Raw genomic sequence first — 22,667 nt, forward strand, 5'->3', positions numbered from 1 at the left:
TTTGTCCTATAGTGGAGAAGAAATCATTGAGTCTGTTTGCTGTTTCTGTTGGTGGGAGTTGGGGTTCATCTGTTTTTGCTAATTTTATTTCGCTATTTCGTGATATCTTTTTTGTTCCCAGAATTTCTGATAGGGTTTTCCAGGTCTTTTTTATATCACCTCGTAAGTTGGATAATCTTCACCATACAACACTTAAATATCACTGATATTGCTTATATTCACTTCAGTGGAGGAGTTGGCTTACTTGTACTAATGTGTTGTAGGTAGTACTTTGTCACTGAACAGTTTTTATCCTCACAAACCCTCGTATTCAAGTAATATTTAGAAAGTTTGTGGAGCACAATGTGACACGTCTTCACACTACCAGCTGCTGCTAGGACACTGCTGCTAGGACGCTTCTGCTAGGACACTGCTGCTGCTAGGACACTGGTGCTAGGACACTGGTGCTAGGACACTGGTGCTAGGACACTACTACCAACAGTCTTAACTTCACACTGTGACACTTCCAGCTCAAAAATAATCCTCAGCATGCACCATATTTTGAGCTTCTGCAGCTTTTTGCATATGGAGTTTATGGCGATTACGTAAAAGAATCGTCCAAATTACCACAATTAACTCCAACAATGCTGACCAAGCTGAGGCACCTTACAATTGTTTCCATGGCAACAGGACAGAAAAGCATCCCACTAGTAACTCTAGGCAACCAGTTGGGTCTCACCTCCACCAGAGAACTAGAGGACTTGATTATTGAGGCTATGTATACAGGCAGTGTGTACTCAGTTCCTCAAGCTTCAACATCCGTGCACACGAGGGCCTGGGATCTTCAATCAACTTGGCGTCCACCAGGACGCTGACATGTCCCTACGACAGCTCTCCATCGGGCTGCTAACGGAGTCACTGGCTTCTTGGACCTCTTGGGGAGGGTCGATGGTGCTCGTGCAAGCAGCAGATCCCTGGGCAACTTGCTGCTGTTTCCAATGGCTGTCTATCGAGGAGAGACAGGCACCTAGCAACATCTGTTGTTGGGGCAATGGATGAATTCCCTACTATGTTTGTTAACTGCTCATTACTCTGTAATTTGTCTATGATTGTAATCATGTCATAACGTGTTTATCATTCATTACCTTTGAAACTTGTCATGATTTTGACCAGCTCTACCTGGAGCTCATTACCTTTGTAAATTCTCATGATTAATGTGTTTATGATTCATTACCTTTGCAATTATTCATGAGTGTGACCAGCTCAACCTGGAGCTCATTATCTTTGTAACTTGGTCATGATTATGACCAGATCTAGTTCATTACCTTTGTAACTTGCTCAGCTATCAAAACTTTGGAGTCCAGTCCCTGGACCACTTATGTACCTCTGTAATCTTTTGACTACCACCCACAGGATGGGTATGGGGTGCATAATAAACATATTAAACTAAACTTCACCCTCTCTCTCTCTCTCTCTTTCTCTCCATCAGTTTAAAATGGGTACCTGGGTGTTAGTCGACTGGTGTGGGTGTCATCCTGGGACAAAACTGACCTAATTTGCCCTAAATGCTCAGCATAACAAGGGGCTTTCTATATACTAGTATGTCATTAATGTCAGCTAGGCCTGTATAGCATGTACATGTACTTGAAGTAAATAAAGATGTTATTATTATTATATGCATGGCGTCCTGGCGAGAGACAGGCTGACGCGTCTAATATGGTCAATGTGCGAGGCACCGGCCGAAATGTGGAGCAAAATTTCGGCCCCAAAACCAGTCTAAATATAATTTGGCCAGTAAATGCAGTGGCTGATATATGGGGTTCCACTGTATATGTGTGTGTGTATGTATATCTATATATATATATATATATATATATATATATATGTATAAATATATATATATATATATATATATATATATATATATATATATATATATATATATATAATGTATATATATATATATATATATATATATATATATATATATATATATATATATATATATATATATGTCGTGATAAATAGGTAAAACATTCGATTTTGAATTAAATAGCAATGCTCTTCTTGCCGAATAAGGCAAGCAAAAATTTATGTATGCAATAACTTTGCAAAAATCATTCTGAACCTAACGAAAAAACTGTATTTCATTGAGCAAATATATTAAATTATTGTAAACTTACCTAAAATATATTTACTTGGATTAGGCTAAATTAAATTGCACGATATATATATATATATATATATATATATATATATATATATATATATATATATATATATATATATATATATATATATATATATATATATGTCGTGCCGAATAGGCAGAACTTGCGATCTTGGCTTAAATAGCAACGTTCATCTTGCCATATAGGACAAGTGAAAATTTGTGTATGCAATAATTTCGCCAAAATCATTCTGAACCTAACGAAAAAAATATATTTCACTGTGTTTGTTTAGTATTAAATTATTGTAAACAAATCTAAAATACATTTAGTTGGGTTAGGCTAAAATAAATTGCGCTTGTTATAATAAGGTTAGGTAAGTTTTCTAAGTTCCTTTTGGTGCAATATTATAATTTTTAAATCAACATCAATGAAAAAAATATATCTTTAAACGTATAAGAGGAAATTTCAGAAAGGACTTAATCTTAATTTTAAATGAGTTCTTGCTAACTGACCAGTTTTACATATTCGGCACGACATATATATATATATATATATATATATATATATATATATATATATATATATATATATATATATATATATATATATATATATATATATAAATATATATATAAAGGTAGTAGGTTGGTAGACAGCAACCACCCAGGGAGGTACTACCATCCTGCCAAGTGAGTGTACAACGAAAGCCTGTAATTGTTTTACGTGATGGTAGGATTGTTGGTGTCTTTTGTTTGTCTCATAAACATGCAAGATTTCAGGTATGTCTTGCTACTTCTACTTGCATTTAGGTCACACTACACATACATGTACAAGCATATATATACACACACACACCCCTCTGGGTTTTCTTCTATTTTCTTTCTAGTTCTTGTTCTTGTTAATTTCCTCTTACCTCCATGTGGAAGTGGAACAGAATTCTTCCTCCGTAAGCCATGCGTGTTGTAAGAGGCGACTAAAATGCCGGGAGCAAGGGGCTAGTAACCCCTTCTCCTGTATTTATTACTAAATTTAAAAAGAGAAACTTAAGTTTTTTTCTTTTGGGCCACCCTGCCTCGGTGGGATACGGCTGGTATGTTGAAAGAAAAATGAAATATATATATATGTATATATATATATATATATATATATATATATATATATATATATATATATATATATATATATATATATATATATATATTTATGTATATATATATATATATATATTACTAAATTTAAAAAGAGAAACTTTAGTTTTTTCTTTTGGGCCACCCCGCCTCGGTGGGATACGGCTGGTACGTTGAAAGAAGAAGATATATATATATATATATATATATATATATATATATATATATATATATATATATATATATATATATGAATATGAATATATATATATATATATATATATATATATATATATATATATATATATATATATATATATATATATATATATATATATATATATATATATATATATATATATATATATATATTGTGCCGAATATATACAACTGGTCAATTAGCAAGAACTCATTTAAAATGAAGTCCTTTCTGAAATTTTCTCTTATACGTTTAAAGATATATATTTTTAATTAATGTTAGTGTAAAAAAATTTAATTTTGCACCAAAAGAATCTTAGAAAACTTACCTAACCTTATTATAACAAGAACAATTTATTTTAGCCTAACCTAACTAAATATATTTTAGATTTGTTTACAATAATTTAATACTAAACAAACACGGTGAAATATATTTTTTTCGTTAGGTTCAGAATGATTTTGGCGAAATTATTGCATACACAAAATTTCGCTTGTCCTATATGGCAAGATGAGCGTTGCTATTTAAGCCAAGATCGCAAGTTCTGCCTATTCGGCACTGTATATATATATATATATATATATATATATATATATATATATATATATATATATATATATATATATATATATATATATATATATATATATATATATATATATATATATATATATATATATATATATATATATATATATATATATATATATATATATATATATATATATATATATATAATTATCTGTGTGATCTCAAAACCAGTAAAACAGTTATTCCATTCTAAATATGGGATGGCTAAATAAAACTTACTTAATTGAGTATTTAATTTTAATTGCAACAGAATTAACACATTGTACGTAGCTTCCCATAAAATCTTCTTCAAGTATTGAGAGACTTTTCCAGAGAATGTCTAGAAAAAAAAGTCTGTCTGCTTGGAAAATGTGAAAATATCTGTCTTTAAATGTAAATTATTTTCTTAGAAAAAAATGGCTTTGAAACATTCTAATTGCTTATACAGTGGAACCTCAAATTTCGAACGTATCACTTACTGAACTCTTCGGAAATCGACCGTTTTTTTCGAACCAACTTTGTCCTTATTATCGAACTTGCACCTATTTTTAAACTGGACCTGTCTGGCAGCCCACTCTGTAAGCATCCCCGTGTAGGCACCGTGAGCCAGTCTGGCTTTGTTGATGCTTGAGTGAACACTAACTTGCCTCTCATTCAAACATTTTACGATTAATTCATTGTGTTTAGTGCTTGTGGGACTGTGAAATAAGCTACCATGGGCCCGAATAAACTTGCTAGTGGTACTCCTGTGGTAAAGAAAGTGAGAAATACCATAGATATGAAGAACGAAATAATACAGAGGTAAACCATACCCCGGCCGGGATTGAACCCGCGGTCAGAGAGTCTCAAAACTCCAGCCCGTTGTGTTAGCCACTAGACCAGCTAGCCACAATAAGATTCGTCCAACTAGCTGGTCTAGTGGCTAACGCGACAGGCTGGAGTTTTGAGACTCTCTGACCGCGGGTTCAATCCCGGCTGGGGTATGGTTTGTTTGCAATCGTGTCATTACGATTTAATAATACAGAGGTATGAGAGTGGTGTGAAAGTTGTTGAGCTTGCCAGGATGTATGGGAAAAACAAGTCGACCATTGCTTCTATCCTGGCAAAGAAAGAACAAATCCTCCAGATGCCATCACCAATCTTTAATAAAGGTAAGTAAAAATGTTATTTTATATGTTTATTTAAATTTATTAATACATAATTGTACACTATATTTGCTGTGTGTATGTAAAACTATAAATAATCTCTATAAAATGTATTTTTTGTTAATATTTTTGTGTTTCTGGAATGGATTAATTGTATTTCCATTATTTCTTATGGGAAATATTGCTTCGCTCTTCAAACTTTTCGAATTTAGAACTAACTCCTGGAATGGGTTAAGTTCGAAATTTGAGGTTCCACTGTAAACTGAGTTTTTGAATAGAACAGGCTAGGCTGTTATTGCTTCCTATAAGTATTAGCTAGCAGAGATAGGTAAGCAGCCGTTCTAAAGCAGAAGAAAGGGGCGAGCAATAGGAAATAGGGATACTGCGTCCTCGGCTCTTACTGCTTCCTGTAAGTCTTAGCAAGCAGTGCTAGGAAGGCAACCGTCCTGTAGCAGAGGATGAGGATCAGCAGACAGAAAACATCAGAGGTGATACTACCATTCTCATAATGCAAGAATGACAGTACTGCCAGACCATTAGGAAAACAAGTCTGGTTCTTGTGACAGGCAATAGTTTCCACATTATACCACTGATTAACCAACAATGCTTCATTGCCGTAGCTGAACCACGACAGGTACTTCATCCACGTTAAATACACAGGCGTAGACCTACATGAACCAACAGAAAAAATAAGAAAAATTAGTAACAGATCGACTTGACTGCAAACAAGGAAAAATTAGCAAACAGCTTTCTTTGTTAAGAGAATACATGAATCTCTTCCACAGTGCTCTTGATCCAAGCAGTTAGATAAACATATACCTTCTTAATTTACAACTGTAATAAAGCTCCAGTTACTTTAATACTTTAAGAAAGGTTATATTAAGTATAATAAAAAAATAAATAATGATAGTATACATTACAATGTGAAGGCTTACTCAGCTCTGTAACAACTTCAGGAAAATTAATGTATTGAAAAAGAATAAAAACTGACTGTTACAAAAAACGCGATTCTAAAAGCTTAGAGATCTCCAGTGAATACTAGAAAGGACTGCCCTTCTAGCATCCAGCCTGTTACTGGGTTTTCGTAACAAGTAGTCAGTATCCTTGTCCAATTATCCATTAGAAATCAGTAATATTCAATAGAGCTTCAGGATTACAACTGGTAGGCTACTAACTAGAGAAATTAAAATTTAATAAATTTATTAAGTCTAGAGGTATATTGTCAAATTAAATTAATCACAGCAATGAAAATAAAATCAATCTCTCGAGTTCAATATTATTGTGCTGAAAGCACATATCACATTTATAATTCTTAAGTACCGTCTGGTACATTAACATTTAATAAGATATTACAAATATGTACAAGTAAGTGTGTATGTGTGTAAGTGCTCTAAGTAGTTCACTATGTCTCAAGACTCGACTAGACTTAAACTAGTGACTGACAAAGTCCTCACATAAACTAACTTCTTGACCGACTGGCAACCAGAACAGACTGCTTGAACAATGAAAAGAATGCTAAGCCCAATAGCCATATATCAAGCGACAGCGACACAATCAGGATCAAGGAGATAATATAACGACACTAAGCAGGGACCATCAGCAGATCCTCCACAAAAGTTACAAAACTCCCATACTACTGAATCTAAGTTCAGCATAGGAAAACTTTGATTGTGACAATACACAGAAACCAGTACAAAATTAGGTCAGAAGCTATAGCTCGGGACCTGAGATGTTCAGAGTGTCTATGTGACACACAACCTCAGTACAACGTCGAAAATCACTAAGTTTATACAATGTTCTGTGAACAGAGTTCTACAGAACTAACAAGAATAATGAGACAGACAATTTGTCCAACCATCAAGCGAGTCTAGAGTAGACTGAATACTTCACGAGAGGTGAGGACACCCCCCCCTTCGATCACGTGATAGCCCCGTGAACAGCACAGCTCAGAAGCTGGCAGTATAACGAGCGACAAGCGATAATTATGGTAGTTTGACAATCAAGACTTGAACTGAGCACATATTATGTACATCCTAACAACATAAGTCAAATAAGAATATAAAGCAATATATTTACGATTTAGCTATTATCGCAAATATAAGCAATATAAAATTATATGAAAAGATAATATACATTATATATATACATAATAATCATTGTAACCCATTCAGGGGTTGCAACACCCCCCCCCCCAACACGACAGAGGGTCGCACTAGGAGTTGCATTAATGTCTTTCACATTATTACTGATTACTCATATCAATACAATTTAATATAAATATTAATCAAAGTCTCTCTTGTGCCAAGCACCTCTACAATTTCACAGCGTCCGTCACTAGGATATGCCCCTAGTACTAGGGCAGTACACAGTATCATATCTCTGCATACTCGTGGTTATGTACATCAGTGTAGAGACAGGATAGCACTGACAAGGAGGGCACGTTGAGGCTCGATCCTAGTAGAGGAGACTGCATTCCACTCTTAAGTAGTGGTTGTGGAATGCGAGGCAGTATGAACATCTGAGTATGAAACAGCTTAAGGTGTGTAGTGAAGGGGGGGGGGGTCTGCGACAGGACAGTGTTGCGTCACGCAGTACATCACCCGCACCACACTACCCACTCAACACTCAGCTTGTGTCTCCTCCTCATACACAACAATACTGTGAATATATAAATATAATAATTAGACATGACATGAGTATACATAGTTAATATGGGCTGGAGGGATTAAGTTACTTTACTGAAGTTGACATAGCAAGTAACAAAAGGTATTTGGACATAAAATTACGTTAATTTTAAATGGGGAAGTGCCCAAATACTCGTCAAAATGTTCAAAGGACACCACAAGAGCTAGAACATAATTTTCTGGTGTCGTTTGAGCTTAGATGAATAGTAACATATAGGATGGAGAATATCTGTGGATGTTGACTGTTGGAGCAGCACAGCACCCACTGCATAGCCACTCGCATCTATATGTAAAAAGATGGAAAGATTGAAATTACGACTCAACACTGGAGCAGAGGAAAGCAGATGCTTCAACCTCTTGAACGAGTCTGAACAATCTCTAGTCCAGATGAACTGAACTTTGGTACTAATGAACATAGTGAGAGGTGTAGGTGGAGGTGTGTGTGCTGGCTTGCCTGTCACTTGACACACGTGGCAACGTCGCACATGATCAGCTACTTTTTCCTTCATCTTTGGCCAAGTAAAATGTTTTGCCAGTTTACCGAGTGTCTTCTTGACACCCAAATATCCTCCTATGGGACTATTGTGAGCAAAATCAATGGCTTGTTCACGAAATGTAACTGGTAACACTACGAAATGCTTGACTGTGGTGGAAACACTATCAGCTGACAACTTACATGTATTTTTCTCCATCAGTACACCGTTACTATAATAGTAACAATTATCGAGATCCTTTGCTTCACTCTCAGTAACTGCTATATCTCTCAGTTTTTCCAGTGACTGATCAACAAACTGATCCTTGATTAAATCATCATGAGTAAGAAATTTAATGTCAGTTGTGTCTTGACTAGGCTGATGACCGGGGGGAGTTAGTGTTAATGACCCTGGGCGCAGAGTGTCACTAAACAACATATTCAAGCCCAAATCATTGTCATCCACTAACTCAACAGGAGACAAGGATGGTTGTTGAATCTTTGACATAGCTCTAGTAATTGCGCTGAGAGGAAATAAAATAGGTTTCTCTCTACAAGCTTCAATGGCATAATTATCATCTGTGTTATTATCAATCACAAGTGGTTCTTTACATATACCAGCATGAAGGATATCGTTCCCTATCAACAAGTCCACTGACCTGATGGGAAATACACCACTGGATATACCCACTGAAATATAACCAGTATAATAGCTTGTTTGAATATAAACTTTGTGCAGAGGCACTTTTATAACAGCCCCTCCATAGGCTTCTAACAATACATCTATCTTGCAATAGGTATCGTCAGTTATGGGCAGTACATCTTCTCTTAATAACGTGAGATAACTGCCAGTGTCTCTGAAAGTAATTATCTCAGTCAGATGTGATTCATCAAATCCTATTCTGCCTCTCGAAAAGTAAGGACTCATCGCTGAACGAATCTTTTCGTCAGATACACTTTCTGACGCTAGTCATCTATCCTGTGTAACATTATCTAAAACAGTAGGATAAGAGGAATTGCTAGGATTTTGGTGCCTTTGTTGCTCGGAAGAGGATACGACTTGAGTGGGGGCGCCAGCCGCATGACTGTTTCTCGTATCTCTTTCTAACTTATAGCAATACTCTCTAGCATGTCCTTTTCTGTTACAATAGTTACATTTAACTTTCTTCTTCTCGATATCAGATTTCTGTCCAACCACAGAGACAGATTCAGGATTGTGAGTTTTCCTGGTAAAGGTACGAGAAGTTACAGTAGCAGGTACATAAGGCCGGCAATGAGCAGCTGATTTAGGTTGCCAACTTCTAGGACAATCTTTAGTTACCTTGTTTTTCTGTTTTTTAGTACGTACAAGTTTGTGAGAAATCTCGTAATTGTCTGCTAATGCTGCAGTTTCCAGAATATCCGAGGTAGTATGATCTATCAGATATTCTTGTATGTCAGCAGACATACAGTTGTTAAACTCTTCATGTAGTAACAACCGAACAAGACTGTCGTAGTTGTTACACTTGGCAGACCTACACCACCTCTGAAATGCAACTTTTTTCTCACGAGCAAACTCTACACAAGTTTGATCTTGTCGTCGTTGTAACGTACGAAATGCTCTTTGATAACTTACAGGTAACAAGTTATACGTCTCTAGAATTGTTTGTTTGACAGCGTCATAACTAATGTACTTGGTAAATGGCAAAGCTGCAGTACAGGTTTGAGCTCTTCCCGTCAAAGCAGTATGCAACAATGTTGCCCAGTGCTTACGTGGCCAGTTCATAGCACGTGCCTGGTTCTCAAACACATCAAAATAGGTGTCTAAGTCACTCTCAAAAAACTTAGGAACCATGGATGCAGCTTTCTGCACATTAAATGTGTCCTGTGATCTATCAGTCTGTTGTCTTCCAAGACGAACATTTTCTCTTTGGAAATCTTCTTCGTTCAATTTCCTCTGTGCCTTTATTTGTGCAGTCTGCAACATAATGAGACGTTCCAACCTCTCAAACTGTTCCTGAGAGATAGGACCAGTGGGTAATGGAGGAGTAGGGAAATTAACATGGTCTGGACGGTCCTTAGGTCGGACACTTCGTCCAGCCGTCTCTAGAGAGTCTAGATCTGGTCTATCATAAGTAGATACAGGTATATCATACACTGTACTAGTAGAAGGCTGTGTCATACTACCAGCTATACTCTGTACTATAGTGTCAGTGAAGGAAGAAGCGAGCGAGAACTGATCTACACTAGGCTCAGGCACTAGGCTCACTTCTGCTCTAGTTGCTCTTTCATCTTCATCAAATAGAGTCATACTTCCTAATTGTGACACTAGGCTTTCTGAATCTGAATCATAATCAGACATCTCTGTATGAGCAGGAAACAATATATCTTTAATTAATGCTCTGACAGTTTCTGCGGTGTAATTCCTGTTATACGTCACACCGAGATATTTGGCTACTTGCCAACACGTCTGAAGTTTTAATGTACTTAACTCAGACAAAGTCAGAGTATCAATTAACTGTTTCACTTTGGCATACATCACAAAAATAATTGTACTACGAGAGAGTGATTATGGGAAAATATAATCCTAATAGGAATTTTAGTGTTGGTTGTCTTAGAGCTAGAGCTCATAAGCAGTATTTCCATCTCCTTGGATCAAGAGACTCAGTCAAGTACATACATCCACCTTGTATGTTGTACAGGACTAAACTCAAAGTCTTCAGATTAGGAAAGTACTCAAAGTGTTTGATCATAGATTTACTAGTATGTCAAAATGGACAATTTCTCCAACACCTTGGATCAAGAGCATCCCGGACAGGCCCCCATTTGTTACAAAAAACGCGATTCTAAAAGCTTAGAGATCTCAAGTGAATACTAGAATGGACTGCCCTTCTAGCATCCAGCCTTTTACTGGGTTTTCGTAACAAGTAGTCAGTATCCTTGTCCAATTATCCATTGGAAATCAGTGATATTCAATAGAGCTTCAGGATTACAACTGGTAGGCTACTAACTAGAGAAATTAAAATTTAATAAATTTATTAAGTCTAGAGGTATATTGTCAAATTAAATTAATCACAGCAATGAAAATAAAATCAATCTCTTGAGTTCAGTATTATTGTGCTGAAAGCACATATCACATTTATAATTCTTAAGTACCGTCTGGTACATTAACATTTAATAAGATATTACAAATATGTACAAGTAAGTGTGTATGTGTGTAAGTGCTCTAAGTAGTTCACTATGTCTCAAGACTCGACTAGACTTAAACTAGTGACTGACAAAGTCCTCACATAAACTAACTTCTTGACCGACTGGCAAACAGAACAGTCTGCTTGAACAATGAAAAGAATGCTAAGCCCAATAGCCATATATCAAGCGACAGTGACACAATCAGGATCAAGGAGATAATATAATGACACTAAGCAGGGACCATCAGCAGATCCTCCACAAAAGTTACAAAACTCCCATACTACTGAATCTAAGTTCAGCATAGGAAAAACCTTGACTGTGACAATACACAGAAACCAGTACAAAATTAGGTCAGAAGCTATAGCTCGGGACCTGAGATGTTCAGAGTGTCTATGTGACACACAACCTCAGTACAACGTCGAAAATCACTCAGTTTATACAATGTTCTGTGAACAGAGTTCTACAGAACTAACAAGAATAATGAGACAATCTGTCCAACCATCATGTGAGTCTAGAGCAGACTGAATACTTCACGAGAGGTGAGGACAGCCCCCCCCCTCGATCACGTGATAGCCCCGTGGACAGCACAGCTCAGAAGCCGGCAGTATAATGAGCGACAAGCGATAATTACAGTAGTTTGACAATCAAGACTTGAACTGAGCACATATTATGTACATCCTAACAACATAAGTCAAATAAGAATATAAAGCAATATATTTACGATTTAGCTATTATCGCAAATATAAGCAATATAAAATTATATGAAAAGATAATATACATTATATATATACATAATAATCATTGTAACCCATTCAGGGGTTGCAACACTGACAAACATAAACACTTTATTATTTAGAAAATATAAAATATAAAACACCCAAATATGAAATATTGATCCTACATTAAAGAAAATGAAAAATGAAAAATATAAATGATAACTGAATTCAACGCTAATATATATAGGGGTGTCTGGTGTTGGTGACACTGCTTGTTGTTGAAATCGTAGCCGTTGCCGATGATGGGGGGGGGGTCGCAGGTGTTGATGACAACCCACCGGCTAGTTCTTCACAGAGTCTATCCATGAATACTCAGTCTAGATGATAGGAAAGCAGGTTTTTTCCACTGCAATGAAGAGGGGTTATATCCTGCTACTTCATACAGGTGCACAGGTAATTAAATCCAAAAAGGGGAAGTCTCAGGACGTTAGTCCATCTCCATCAATTCAACTCGTTGATTGGCAGGTGACCCTCTCTGTCATCCAAGCTGGAAAGATAGACAGGTTACCCACTGCTTAAGAAATCACTCTCCATGATAAGTACAATACCTAAAAGATGTGGTGATTATTACAACAGTCAACTTAGAGCAAGACTGAAAGGACTAAGTTTATTATTGGTCAAAAGTGACACTTTCAACCAATAAATCCACTAGAATACAAGGCAGGCATGTACTTACAGTAGTGCTGGGAGCTGTGAGTCTAGTGATTACTGTTTGGACTGGAGCCCCACATGTCACCTTTCGGGGGGGGGAAGGAGGGGAAGGGATAGTAGGAGCTAGACTGACTCTACCTTAACAAGCAGCTGGCAGTCAAACTATCACTTTTGGGGTGCGGGAAAAAAAGGCGGGAATAGCGGGAGCTTGACTTACCCTACCTTAACAAGTAGCCGGCAATGTAACTATTGTTACTATATACTTCCTCGCTACTGCTATCTATTGAACTTTTCCCTCACACTCCCCCATACCAAGACTTATAGTCAAGGAGTATAAGAAGAATAGGCGAGGAAAAAGTTCTAACATATGGAAGTTGCGTAAGGCAAGAAATCTTCTACTGACTGTCACGACTTAACCAGCCAGAGAAATAATTGGATGAACCATTGATATACACAATATGGAACTTAAAAGCCTGGAGTGCCAATGTCCACCTCAAGAGGCGACTGTTGGTTCCCTTAAAAGTTTCTAGGTATATCAAAGTTTTGTGGTCCGTTTCTAAAATGAATTCTTTTCCCAGCAAATAAAATTTAAGTTTGGAGATTCCCCACACAAGGGCCAAACATTCCTTTTCTATGGTGGAGTATCTCATTTCTGGGGGAAGGAGTTTCCAGCTTAGGAAGCATACAGGGAAGGGAGTTCCATCATTGTATTGTAGTAGCACCGCACCTAAGCAAGTATTGGAGGCATCAGTTCTTAAGCAAAATGTTTTATTAATATCTGGAATCTTAAGTATAGGGTCTTTCGAAAAGATACTTTTAATCTCATTAAACTTTTCCCGAGCTACGTCGGAAAGTTCAAGAGGTTCTTTCACAGACTTTTTAAGGAAGTCGGATAAGATGCCTGTAAGATCAGCAAGGTTCGGGATAAACCGTGCATAAAAATTTACAGAACCAAGAAAGCTAAGCATGAGCTTCTTGGTTTTTGGGAATTTAAATTCTAATAAAGCTTTGATCTTACTGGGAAGAGGCTGCAGAGAGTTATTAGAAAATATCAGTCCAAGATATCTAATCTTGTTATACTCAAGGAAGCATTTCTTCGGCTTGGCAGTGAGGCCATGTGAGCGTAACCTACATAAAACTGATGTTAATGTTTGGATATGCTCGCCCCATGTGGATGTCATTACGTAAATGTTATCAAAATAAACTGAAACATTTGGCATATTACCCAAGACCTTTCTCATCAGTCTCACGTAGGTAGCACAGGCAGTTACCAAACCGAAGGGCATAGTTCTATATTGCATCAGTCCTTGGTGTGTAGGAAAAGCAGTGTACTGCTTAGAAGAAGGATCTAACATTACTTGATGATATGCCTGCGCAATATCAATCTCTGAAAAGAAGGAAGAGTCAATTAATTTGTGTAGATCGCTATCTATTAAGGGCATAGGCTCAGCATCCCACCGAGTTATAGCATTAAGGCCTCTGAAATCAATAGTAAGTCTATAAGAATTATCCTCCTTCTTAATCATGACTACTGGTGAACAATATGAAGATACTGAAGGTTCAATGATCTTTAGTTTTAATAATTTGTCTACCTCTCGGTCAAATGCATCCCTAAGGTGAACTGGAACTGGGTATAATTTCCGTTTGATAGGATTGTCCGTCACTAAGTCAATCCTGTGGACTAACGTGGAGGTAACACCTGGAATATCAGTAAAGAAGTCTGAAAAGTTACTCACACATTGAAGTATTTCATGTCTCTTATGGTCATCCAATGATTCATTAATATTAATGTTGGTTGCGTCCGAGTGGTCAAGAGTCACCAAGTCATGTAGTTCTTCATCATAGTCTAAGTTAGAGGTGTCAATTACACACACCTTACATTCTTCAGTTGTCTTATCAAGTTTGTGTGAAAAAACTAAGTCAAAGTTATTAAGGCAGTTGACCGAATTTCTTCAGTAATATTTCTTAAGGATATTGATATGATAAAGCTTAGGTTTCCCCTTGACTTCTATGAGGTAGTCAACTTTCCCACAAATTTTTAATACTTTATATGGACCTTTCCATGCTACTAATAATTTATTTGACTTTATAGGCAAAAGTACAAGAACTTCATCCCCTACTTTAAAACTTCTCCTCTGACTTTTGGAATCAAAATAGCTTTTGTACTGGTCCATTGACAAGCTTAGGTTTTTCGAAACTATGTCAGAGGTCTCCTTAAGTTTGGATCTAAGGTCAAGGAGAAACTGGTAAGAAGACTGAACCTCAGCATTTACCTCCTCATTAGTCCATAAGTCATGAAGGATGGACAATGGACCTCTGGCCTGTCTACCATAGAGAAGTTCAAAAGGTGAAAACCCCAAAGAGTCACTGAGAACTTCCCTCATGGTAAACAAAGCACAGGGTAGGTAACGATGCCACTCCTTAGGTTTAAGGGAGCAAAGTTTCCTTAAAATGGACTTGAGAATCGAATGCTGGCGCTCAATCCTCCCATTACAGCTGGGATGATAGGGTGTGGTGAAGAGAGGCTTCACTCCCAGAAGTTGGTATAGATGTTGCATTAAGTCAGATGTGAATTGTGTCCCACAGTCAGACAAAATTTCTCTAGGGATGCCCACTCTGGAGAAGATGGACAAAAGGGCTTCAGCCACCTCTGTAGTAGTTATGGTCTTTAAGGGAACGGCTTCAGGGAAACTCGAAGCATAATCTACTAATGTTAATATATATCTATGTCCCCCAGATGAAAGTGGAGATAAAGGACCAACGATGTCAGTAGCTACTCTTTCAAAGGGTACCGTAAAGATTGGCATTTTGACCATAATCACTCGCCTGTTACCTCGGGAGGATGACAGTTGGCAAACTTTACATGATCTACAATAGGTAGTGACATCTGAGGACATTTTTGGCCAAAAATAGATTTCCCTAATTTTATTTAAGGTTTTACGATGCGAGAAATGTCCGGCCACTGGCAGGTCATGAGCCATTTTAAGAACAGTCTCTCTGCATTGACTTGGAACAACTAAGATGGAATAGTCTATCTCATCTGAATTTAATTTGAATACTGACTTGTACAAGATACCTTTTATATATTCAAATTTATATGAAAAGTTTTTCCTTTAGATAACTTTGATTTTGTTTAGCGGCATTATGGCAATTCTGAAGAGAAGGGCAATTACCTTGTAAATTGACAAAGGAGTCCTTCGATATATCTAAAGGCTTAAAGTCAGGGAAAATCAAAGGATGGACAGTTGGAGAAACCTGGGCTTTGGTCTGAGCCCTTGTCAAGACATTTATGGTATCGGAGGCGATATCCTCACTTTCATCTAACGAGTGAACCGGTGATCCTACTACCTTGCTTTCGAGAGTAGCATCAATGGTTTTTAATCCCACATGAATCTCACGAGACATTGTCTCATCTGAACTTTCGAGGGGCTTCTCTGACTTTACAGGAAGAGGATCTGAAACACTTATGTCCATCCTTGGTGATGAAAGGTCAATCTCAGAAGGAAGAATGGCACCTTTTACATTACCTATTAGCATGGAGCAAGAAGTGATGGGAGCTAGTACGGCTTCAGACCAACCTGTGAACCATTTTGACCTAATGTAACAACGGATGGTAGGAAAAGTGCCTGTACGGCCCAAGTAGTCTGAAAGTATAGCAGAGGAATGAGTTTCTTTAAGGTTAGGGAACTGCTTATCAGAAATGACTATACATGTGCATCCAGTGTCTCGTAAAATGGTAGATACATTAAGTCCATTAACTGTTCCTGAACAGAAGGGTGCTTGGTCACTGCAGTCCTTAAAACATCTTCCAACTTTCTGGACCTTCTTAGAAGGACAATCTGGACGTTTATGTCCCTTAACACCACACAAATGACAAACAGGAACAAAAGAAGTCATTTTACTTTCCACTAGAGGCTTTGATTTCTTAAGGTCTGATGAACCCTTGCCCTTAGGGTTCGATCCCTTTAGGTCTTTATAGGAATTGTGAGCCTCAGCATACAGGTCAGCAGCCTCAGCTGCTGTATCTGTTGAGGAAGAGCTGTCAGGAACTGGTCAGCAACCATGAAGTCTCTAAGAGATTCATAACTGTGATCAATTCCTGAACTCTCTATCCAAAAGTCGAACAAACGAAAGAGTGTTACCTGTAACTGCTGAAAGTTCTGGCCAGGCTGTAAGGTGGCATACCTGAAATCTTTTCTGTAAGAATTAGTGGTTTTTTGATATTCTTTAAGGATTGCCTTCTTCAGTAGGTTATAATTACATATAATATCCTGCGACAAAGTTGCATAGATATTCAAAGCGGTACCAGAAAATAATATTCCTAACCTGGTAGCCCAGGTGCCAGCAGGCCATTCACAGAGGCTAACGGTATTTTCAAACCTGATAATGTATGAAGTTATGTCTTCCCCCTCTGTGAAGGGAGGTAAATTAGGTGTTGGAATATGTGCACTAGCTGCATGATGTTCCATTACTCCTTCCTCTAATTGTTGTTGTGTCAAAGTTAACTTTTTATTCTCTAATTCAAGGCGAGATTTTTCGAGCTCGCGATCCTTTTCTCTCTCTATTAACTCAAGTTCTCTAGCTTTTTCCTCACGTTCTCTAGTTTTTTCCTCAACTTCTCTATCCATTGCTCTTTCCTCAAATTCTCTTAATTTAACCTGTTCCTCACATATTTTAGCTTGTTCCTCACGTTCTCTAGCTCTTTCTTCATGATCAAGTCTATCACGCTCATTTTTGTCTTCTCTTTCTCTTTCTAACTGTCTTTCTTGGATTTCTCTCTCAATTCTCTCTCTCTCTCCTTTTTCTCCTGTCTTTCAAGGTTCTCTTTCTCCTTTTTCTCATCTCTTTCGATTCTCTCTCTCTCCTTTTCTTCATCTCTTTCCCTTTCTAACTGTCTCTCTTCTCTCTCAATTCTCTCTCTTTCAAGTCTTTCCTGGATCTTAGCACTAATGAAAGATTCTAAATTTTTCCCTGTTATTCCTAACTTACTTCCAGCATTCATCCAAAACTGGTATTCATCCATACTTGCAAGAATAACTTAAACTATCAGGGGAAATGAAACGGGTATTGAAGAAAACGGAGGGATCAATTTCTGCTTTGCTCAAACTGTAAATAAACCTGAGGGCTCGATCCCTGCTTCAATTAAACAATATGTATTAATTAAAACGAAGGGTTCTGTGCAGGCTCCGAGCAAACAGTAAGTAGAATGGGGTCACTTGACCATCCAATCTTCTCATGAACAAATCAAGAGTGTCCTATGACAGTTCCCTTGATAAAATAAAGAGCTCAATGAAACAAATTGTCACTGGAAAATCTCGGGTCCCTAGAGTCTAATCCTCCAAAGTGTTTCAAGCTTGAACAAAAAAGTGGCAGAATTAAATATTATATCCTGCCTGACTTGACTTACAATAAATTGAGACTATAACAATCACCAAATCTTTTAAATACCTGTACTGTAGTCCTACCATAGAGAATGATTACTAATGGCTGGTGGTAACCGTCTGTGGTATGCGGCATTGAAGTTCCAATGGTAGATTCGAGATGGAATTGAATCTTGACTCAGTAGAGTTGATCCTGGCAAGGTCGCCACTTGTGAAGGCTTGCTCAGCTCTGTAACAACTTCAGACAGTATTACTAAGGCTGGCTCCTCCTCAGGAAAATTAATGTATAGAAAAAGAATGAAAACTGACAAACATAAACACTTTATTATTTAGAAAATATAAAATATAAAACACTTAAATATGAAATATTAATCCTACATTAAAGAAAATGAAAAATGAAAAATATAAATGATAACTGAATTCAATGCTAATTTAAAACTTGGGTGTCTGGTGTTGGTGACACTACTTGTTGTTGAAATCGTAGCCGTTGCCGATGATGGGGGGGGGTCGCAGGTGTTGATGACAACCCACCGGCTAGTTCTTCACAGAGTCTATCCGTGAATACTCAGTCTAGATGATAGGAAAGCAGGTTTTTTTCCACTGCAATGATGAGGGGTTATATCCTGCTACTTCATACAGGTGCACAGGTAATTAAATCCAAAAAGGGGAAGTCTCAGGACGTTAGTCCATCTCCATCAATTCTACTTGTTGATTGGCAGGTGACCCTCTCTGCCATCCAAGCTGGAAAGATAGACAGGTTACCCACTGCTTAAGAAATCACTCTCCATGATAAGTACAATACCTAAAAGATGTGGTGATTATTACAACAGTCAACTTAGAGCAAGACTGAAAGGACTAAGTTTATTATTGGTCAAAAGTGAAGCTTTCAACCTATAAATCCACTAGAATACAAGGCAGGCATGTACTTACAGTAGTGCTGGGAGTTGTGAGTCTAGTGATTACTGTTTGGACCGGAGCCCCACACGTCACCTTTTGGGTGTGGGGGGGAAGAAGGAGGGGAAGGGATAGCGGGAGCTTGACTTACCCTACCTTAACAAGCAGCCGGCAATGTAACTATTGTTACTATATACTCCCTTGCTACTCCTATCTTTTGAACTTTTCCCTCACAACAACAGTATTAATAAGAATAGCGATAATTATGCAAAAAATTATTATATTATCTAATTTTGTTATTATTATTTTAATTAAAAACGCTTAGAGAGCGTACGTTGACGACAGTGAAAGGCTTTTAATCCATGGAACTGAACCTACTCTTTGCTCACAAAAGTAGGTAGGCCTATATCCACCTGAGGAGCCAGGGTGACATATGTTTACATCAAATGAGCTAATAATTTCTACTGAATATCCCTCAGGTAGGCCTATACTCACCCATGAGTGAGTCAATTAGACCTACTCTTTCTAACTCATAGAGAACCAGGTAGCCTTCTTTCTATACTTACTGGCAGCATATTCAGTTAGGCCTACTCACCTACTATACTCGCCTTCAGATACCTAAGTAGGCCTCCTTACCCAAATACTTACCACTAGTCAGATTATCCCACTCACATGTGGAAGGCCATCTCACCCTATTATTACCACCAGGACATGTATACCTACTCACCGTCCTCACCAAGAGAAAGCCAGGTAGGCCTATTCACCTCTATCTGAACCTGAGAGACCCAGTTTGGACTATTCACTTACCATACCTAAGAGAGCCAGGTAGGTCTGCTGTCCCACTATACTCTTCTTCAGACAGGACAGATAGAAAGGCCTACTCACCCACTGTTTAGGAAGAATCCGCCGAATAACATCAGGGGTATGATAAACGGAGCTGATATTGCTAGTGCCACACTTAGATTCTTGGCCATGCAAGATATCATGTACCCTGGAGGAACATAAAACCAAATTAGGTACTACGTTGGGATATGTGAACGAGTTAGATGCTCTCTTGGAACAAAAAAAAATATATAATCTATTGATGCATAAAGCTAAAATTAGAAACTTTTTGTTCCAAGTCCAAATGACGAACTCTGAAGAAACATAAACTTATGTTAGATACATTGTTGGAGCATCAGAGCAAATTAGGTTCCCAGAAGAAACATCAAACTAATTTGCTTATTCTTCATGTACTCTTTTAGAAAATATGACCGAATTTGGAACCATGCTCCAACAAAATAGCAATATTATGTACCCTGGAGGAGCATAAAGACCAATTATGAACCCTGGTGGAACACAGACCAATAGTTTATGTAACCTAGAGGAAATTAAAAAAAAAGAAATTATGTACATTGGAAAGAAATAATTATGTATCCTTTCGGTTACATGAAAGCATTATTGTTTCTTTAGAAAGAAATTGTGAACCCTGTAGGTAAATGAAGCAGCAATTATGTACCTTTTAAGTAAATGAAGCAGCAATTATGTACCTTGGAGGTAAATGAAGAAGCAATTATGTACCTTACCTGGAGTTTACCTGGAGTGGGCTTCGGAGGTCAACGCCCCCCGCGGCCCGGTCTGAGACCAGACCTCATGGTGGATCAGAGTCTGATCAACCAGGCTGTTACTGCTGGCCACACGCAAGCTGACGTATGAACCACAGCCCGGATGGTCAGGTACTGACTTTAGGTTCCTGTCCAGTGCCTTCTTGAAGACAGCCAGGGGTCTATTGGTAATCCCCTGTGTGTATGCTGGGAGGCAACTGAACAGTCTTGGGCCCCAGAGACTTACTGTGTTGTCTCTCAGTGTACTCGTGGCGCAGCTGCTTTTCAACGGGGGAATATTGCATCTCCTGCCGAGTCTTTTGTTTTCATATGGAGTGATTCTCGTGTGTAGGTTTGGTATCAATCCCTCAACGAAATTCCCAGTGTATATTATCATGTATCTCTCTCGTCGGCGTTCCAGGGAATACACATCAAGGACCTTCAACCGTTCTCAGTAGTTTAGGTGCATTATCGTACTGATGTGTACCGTGAAAGTTCTTTGTACACTCTCCAGGTCTGCAACGTCGCCAGCCTTGACGGGGGCCGTTAGTGTACAGCAGTATTCCAGCCTAGAGAGCACAAGCGATTTGAAGAGAATCATCATGGGCTTGGTGTCCCTAGTTTTGAAGGTTCTCATTATCCACCCTATCATTTTCCTAGTGGATGAGGTAGATACGTTGTTGTGGTCTTTGAAGGCGAGATCCCCTGACATTATCACTCCCAGGTCCTTCACATTACTTTTCCGCTCTATTGTATGGTTAGAATTTGTTTCATAACTTGACACATTTTAAATTTCTTCAAGTTTTCCATATCTCAGTAGTTGAAATTTCTCCTCGCTGAACTTCATATTGTTTTGAGTGGCCCATTCAAAGATCTGATTGATGTCCGCTTGGAGTCTAGCGGTGTCTTCGATGGAGGTCACTGCCATGGTGATCCAGGAGTCATTCGCAAAGGAAGACACGGAACTATGGCTTACATCTCTGTCTATGTCAGAAATGAGGATGAGGTATAGAATGGAAATGAGTACTATGCCTTGTGGAACAGAGCTTTTTACCATGGCTGCCTCAGACTTTACTGTTTAATATAACTCTTTGTGTTCTATTTGTCAGGAAGTTGTAGATCCATCTACCAACTTTTCCCGTTATTCTTTTATCATGCATTTTGTGCGCTATTACACCATGGTCACACTTGTCGAAAGCTTTTGCAAAGTGTGTGTATACTACATCTGTATTTTGTTTATTCTCTACAGCATCCAGGACCGTGTCATAGTGGTCCAGTAGTTGGGACAGGCAGGAGCGACCTGCTCTAAACCCGTGTTGCCCTGGGTTGTGTATCTAGGTGGTTGGCTACCTTGCTTCTTAGAACCCTCTCAAAGATTTTTATGATATGGGATGTTAGTGCTATCGGTCTGTAGTTGGTAGGTAAGACACATAGGCAACATTTAGGCATCTTTATTCCGAAACGTTTCGCCTACACAGTAGGCTTCTTCAGTCGAGAACAGAAAGTAGGCAGGAGCAGTGAAGACGACGTAATCAGTCCATAACCTTTAAAGTCGTAGACTTGAGGTTGTCAGTCCCTCAGCCTGGAGAAATTCTGTTTCAAAGTCTGGAGCTAACTGATGATCAAGCGACAGTGTTGAGACTTAAATGCTGTCGGTAGGAGAGGTGCAGAGTAGTAGTAGTGAGAATGTAGCCACTGAGAGATCATGTCCCTCTCAGATCAAACAATTCTCACTTGAAAAAGTTGTCCAAGGTGTTTTCTCTTCTGTACCAAGATGCCATTGTGTTGCAGTGTCTGACAGAGTGAATATCAAAATGGTATACAATACCGACAGGTTGGTAGGTAAGACACATAGGCAACATTTAGGCAA

The 22,667-nt window shown here is 38.0% G+C and overlaps 1 protein-coding gene across 1 annotated transcript in view; it reads right to left on the reverse strand.

Annotated features, from left to right (window-relative positions):
• Window positions 1–5,004: 5,004 nt before the first annotated feature.
• The window catches only part of LOC128700451 (protein white-like), a gene marked incomplete at its 5' end in the record, with an annotated part of 120,085 nt that continues 102,422 nt past the window's right edge, over window positions 5,005–22,667 (reverse strand). Inside the window, 2 exons of the mRNA XM_070079913.1 lie at window positions 5,005–5,856; window positions 20,100–20,205. Coding sequence (XP_069936014.1) covers window positions 5,586–5,856; window positions 20,100–20,205 — 377 coding nt within the window. The remainder of the gene's footprint in view (window positions 5,857–20,099; window positions 20,206–22,667) is intronic.

Source organism: Cherax quadricarinatus, unplaced genomic scaffold (genome assembly GCF_038502225.1).
Source record: "Cherax quadricarinatus isolate ZL_2023a unplaced genomic scaffold, ASM3850222v1 Contig41, whole genome shotgun sequence".
In the NCBI taxonomy this organism is placed as follows: Eukaryota; Metazoa; Arthropoda; class Malacostraca; order Decapoda; family Parastacidae; genus Cherax; species Cherax quadricarinatus.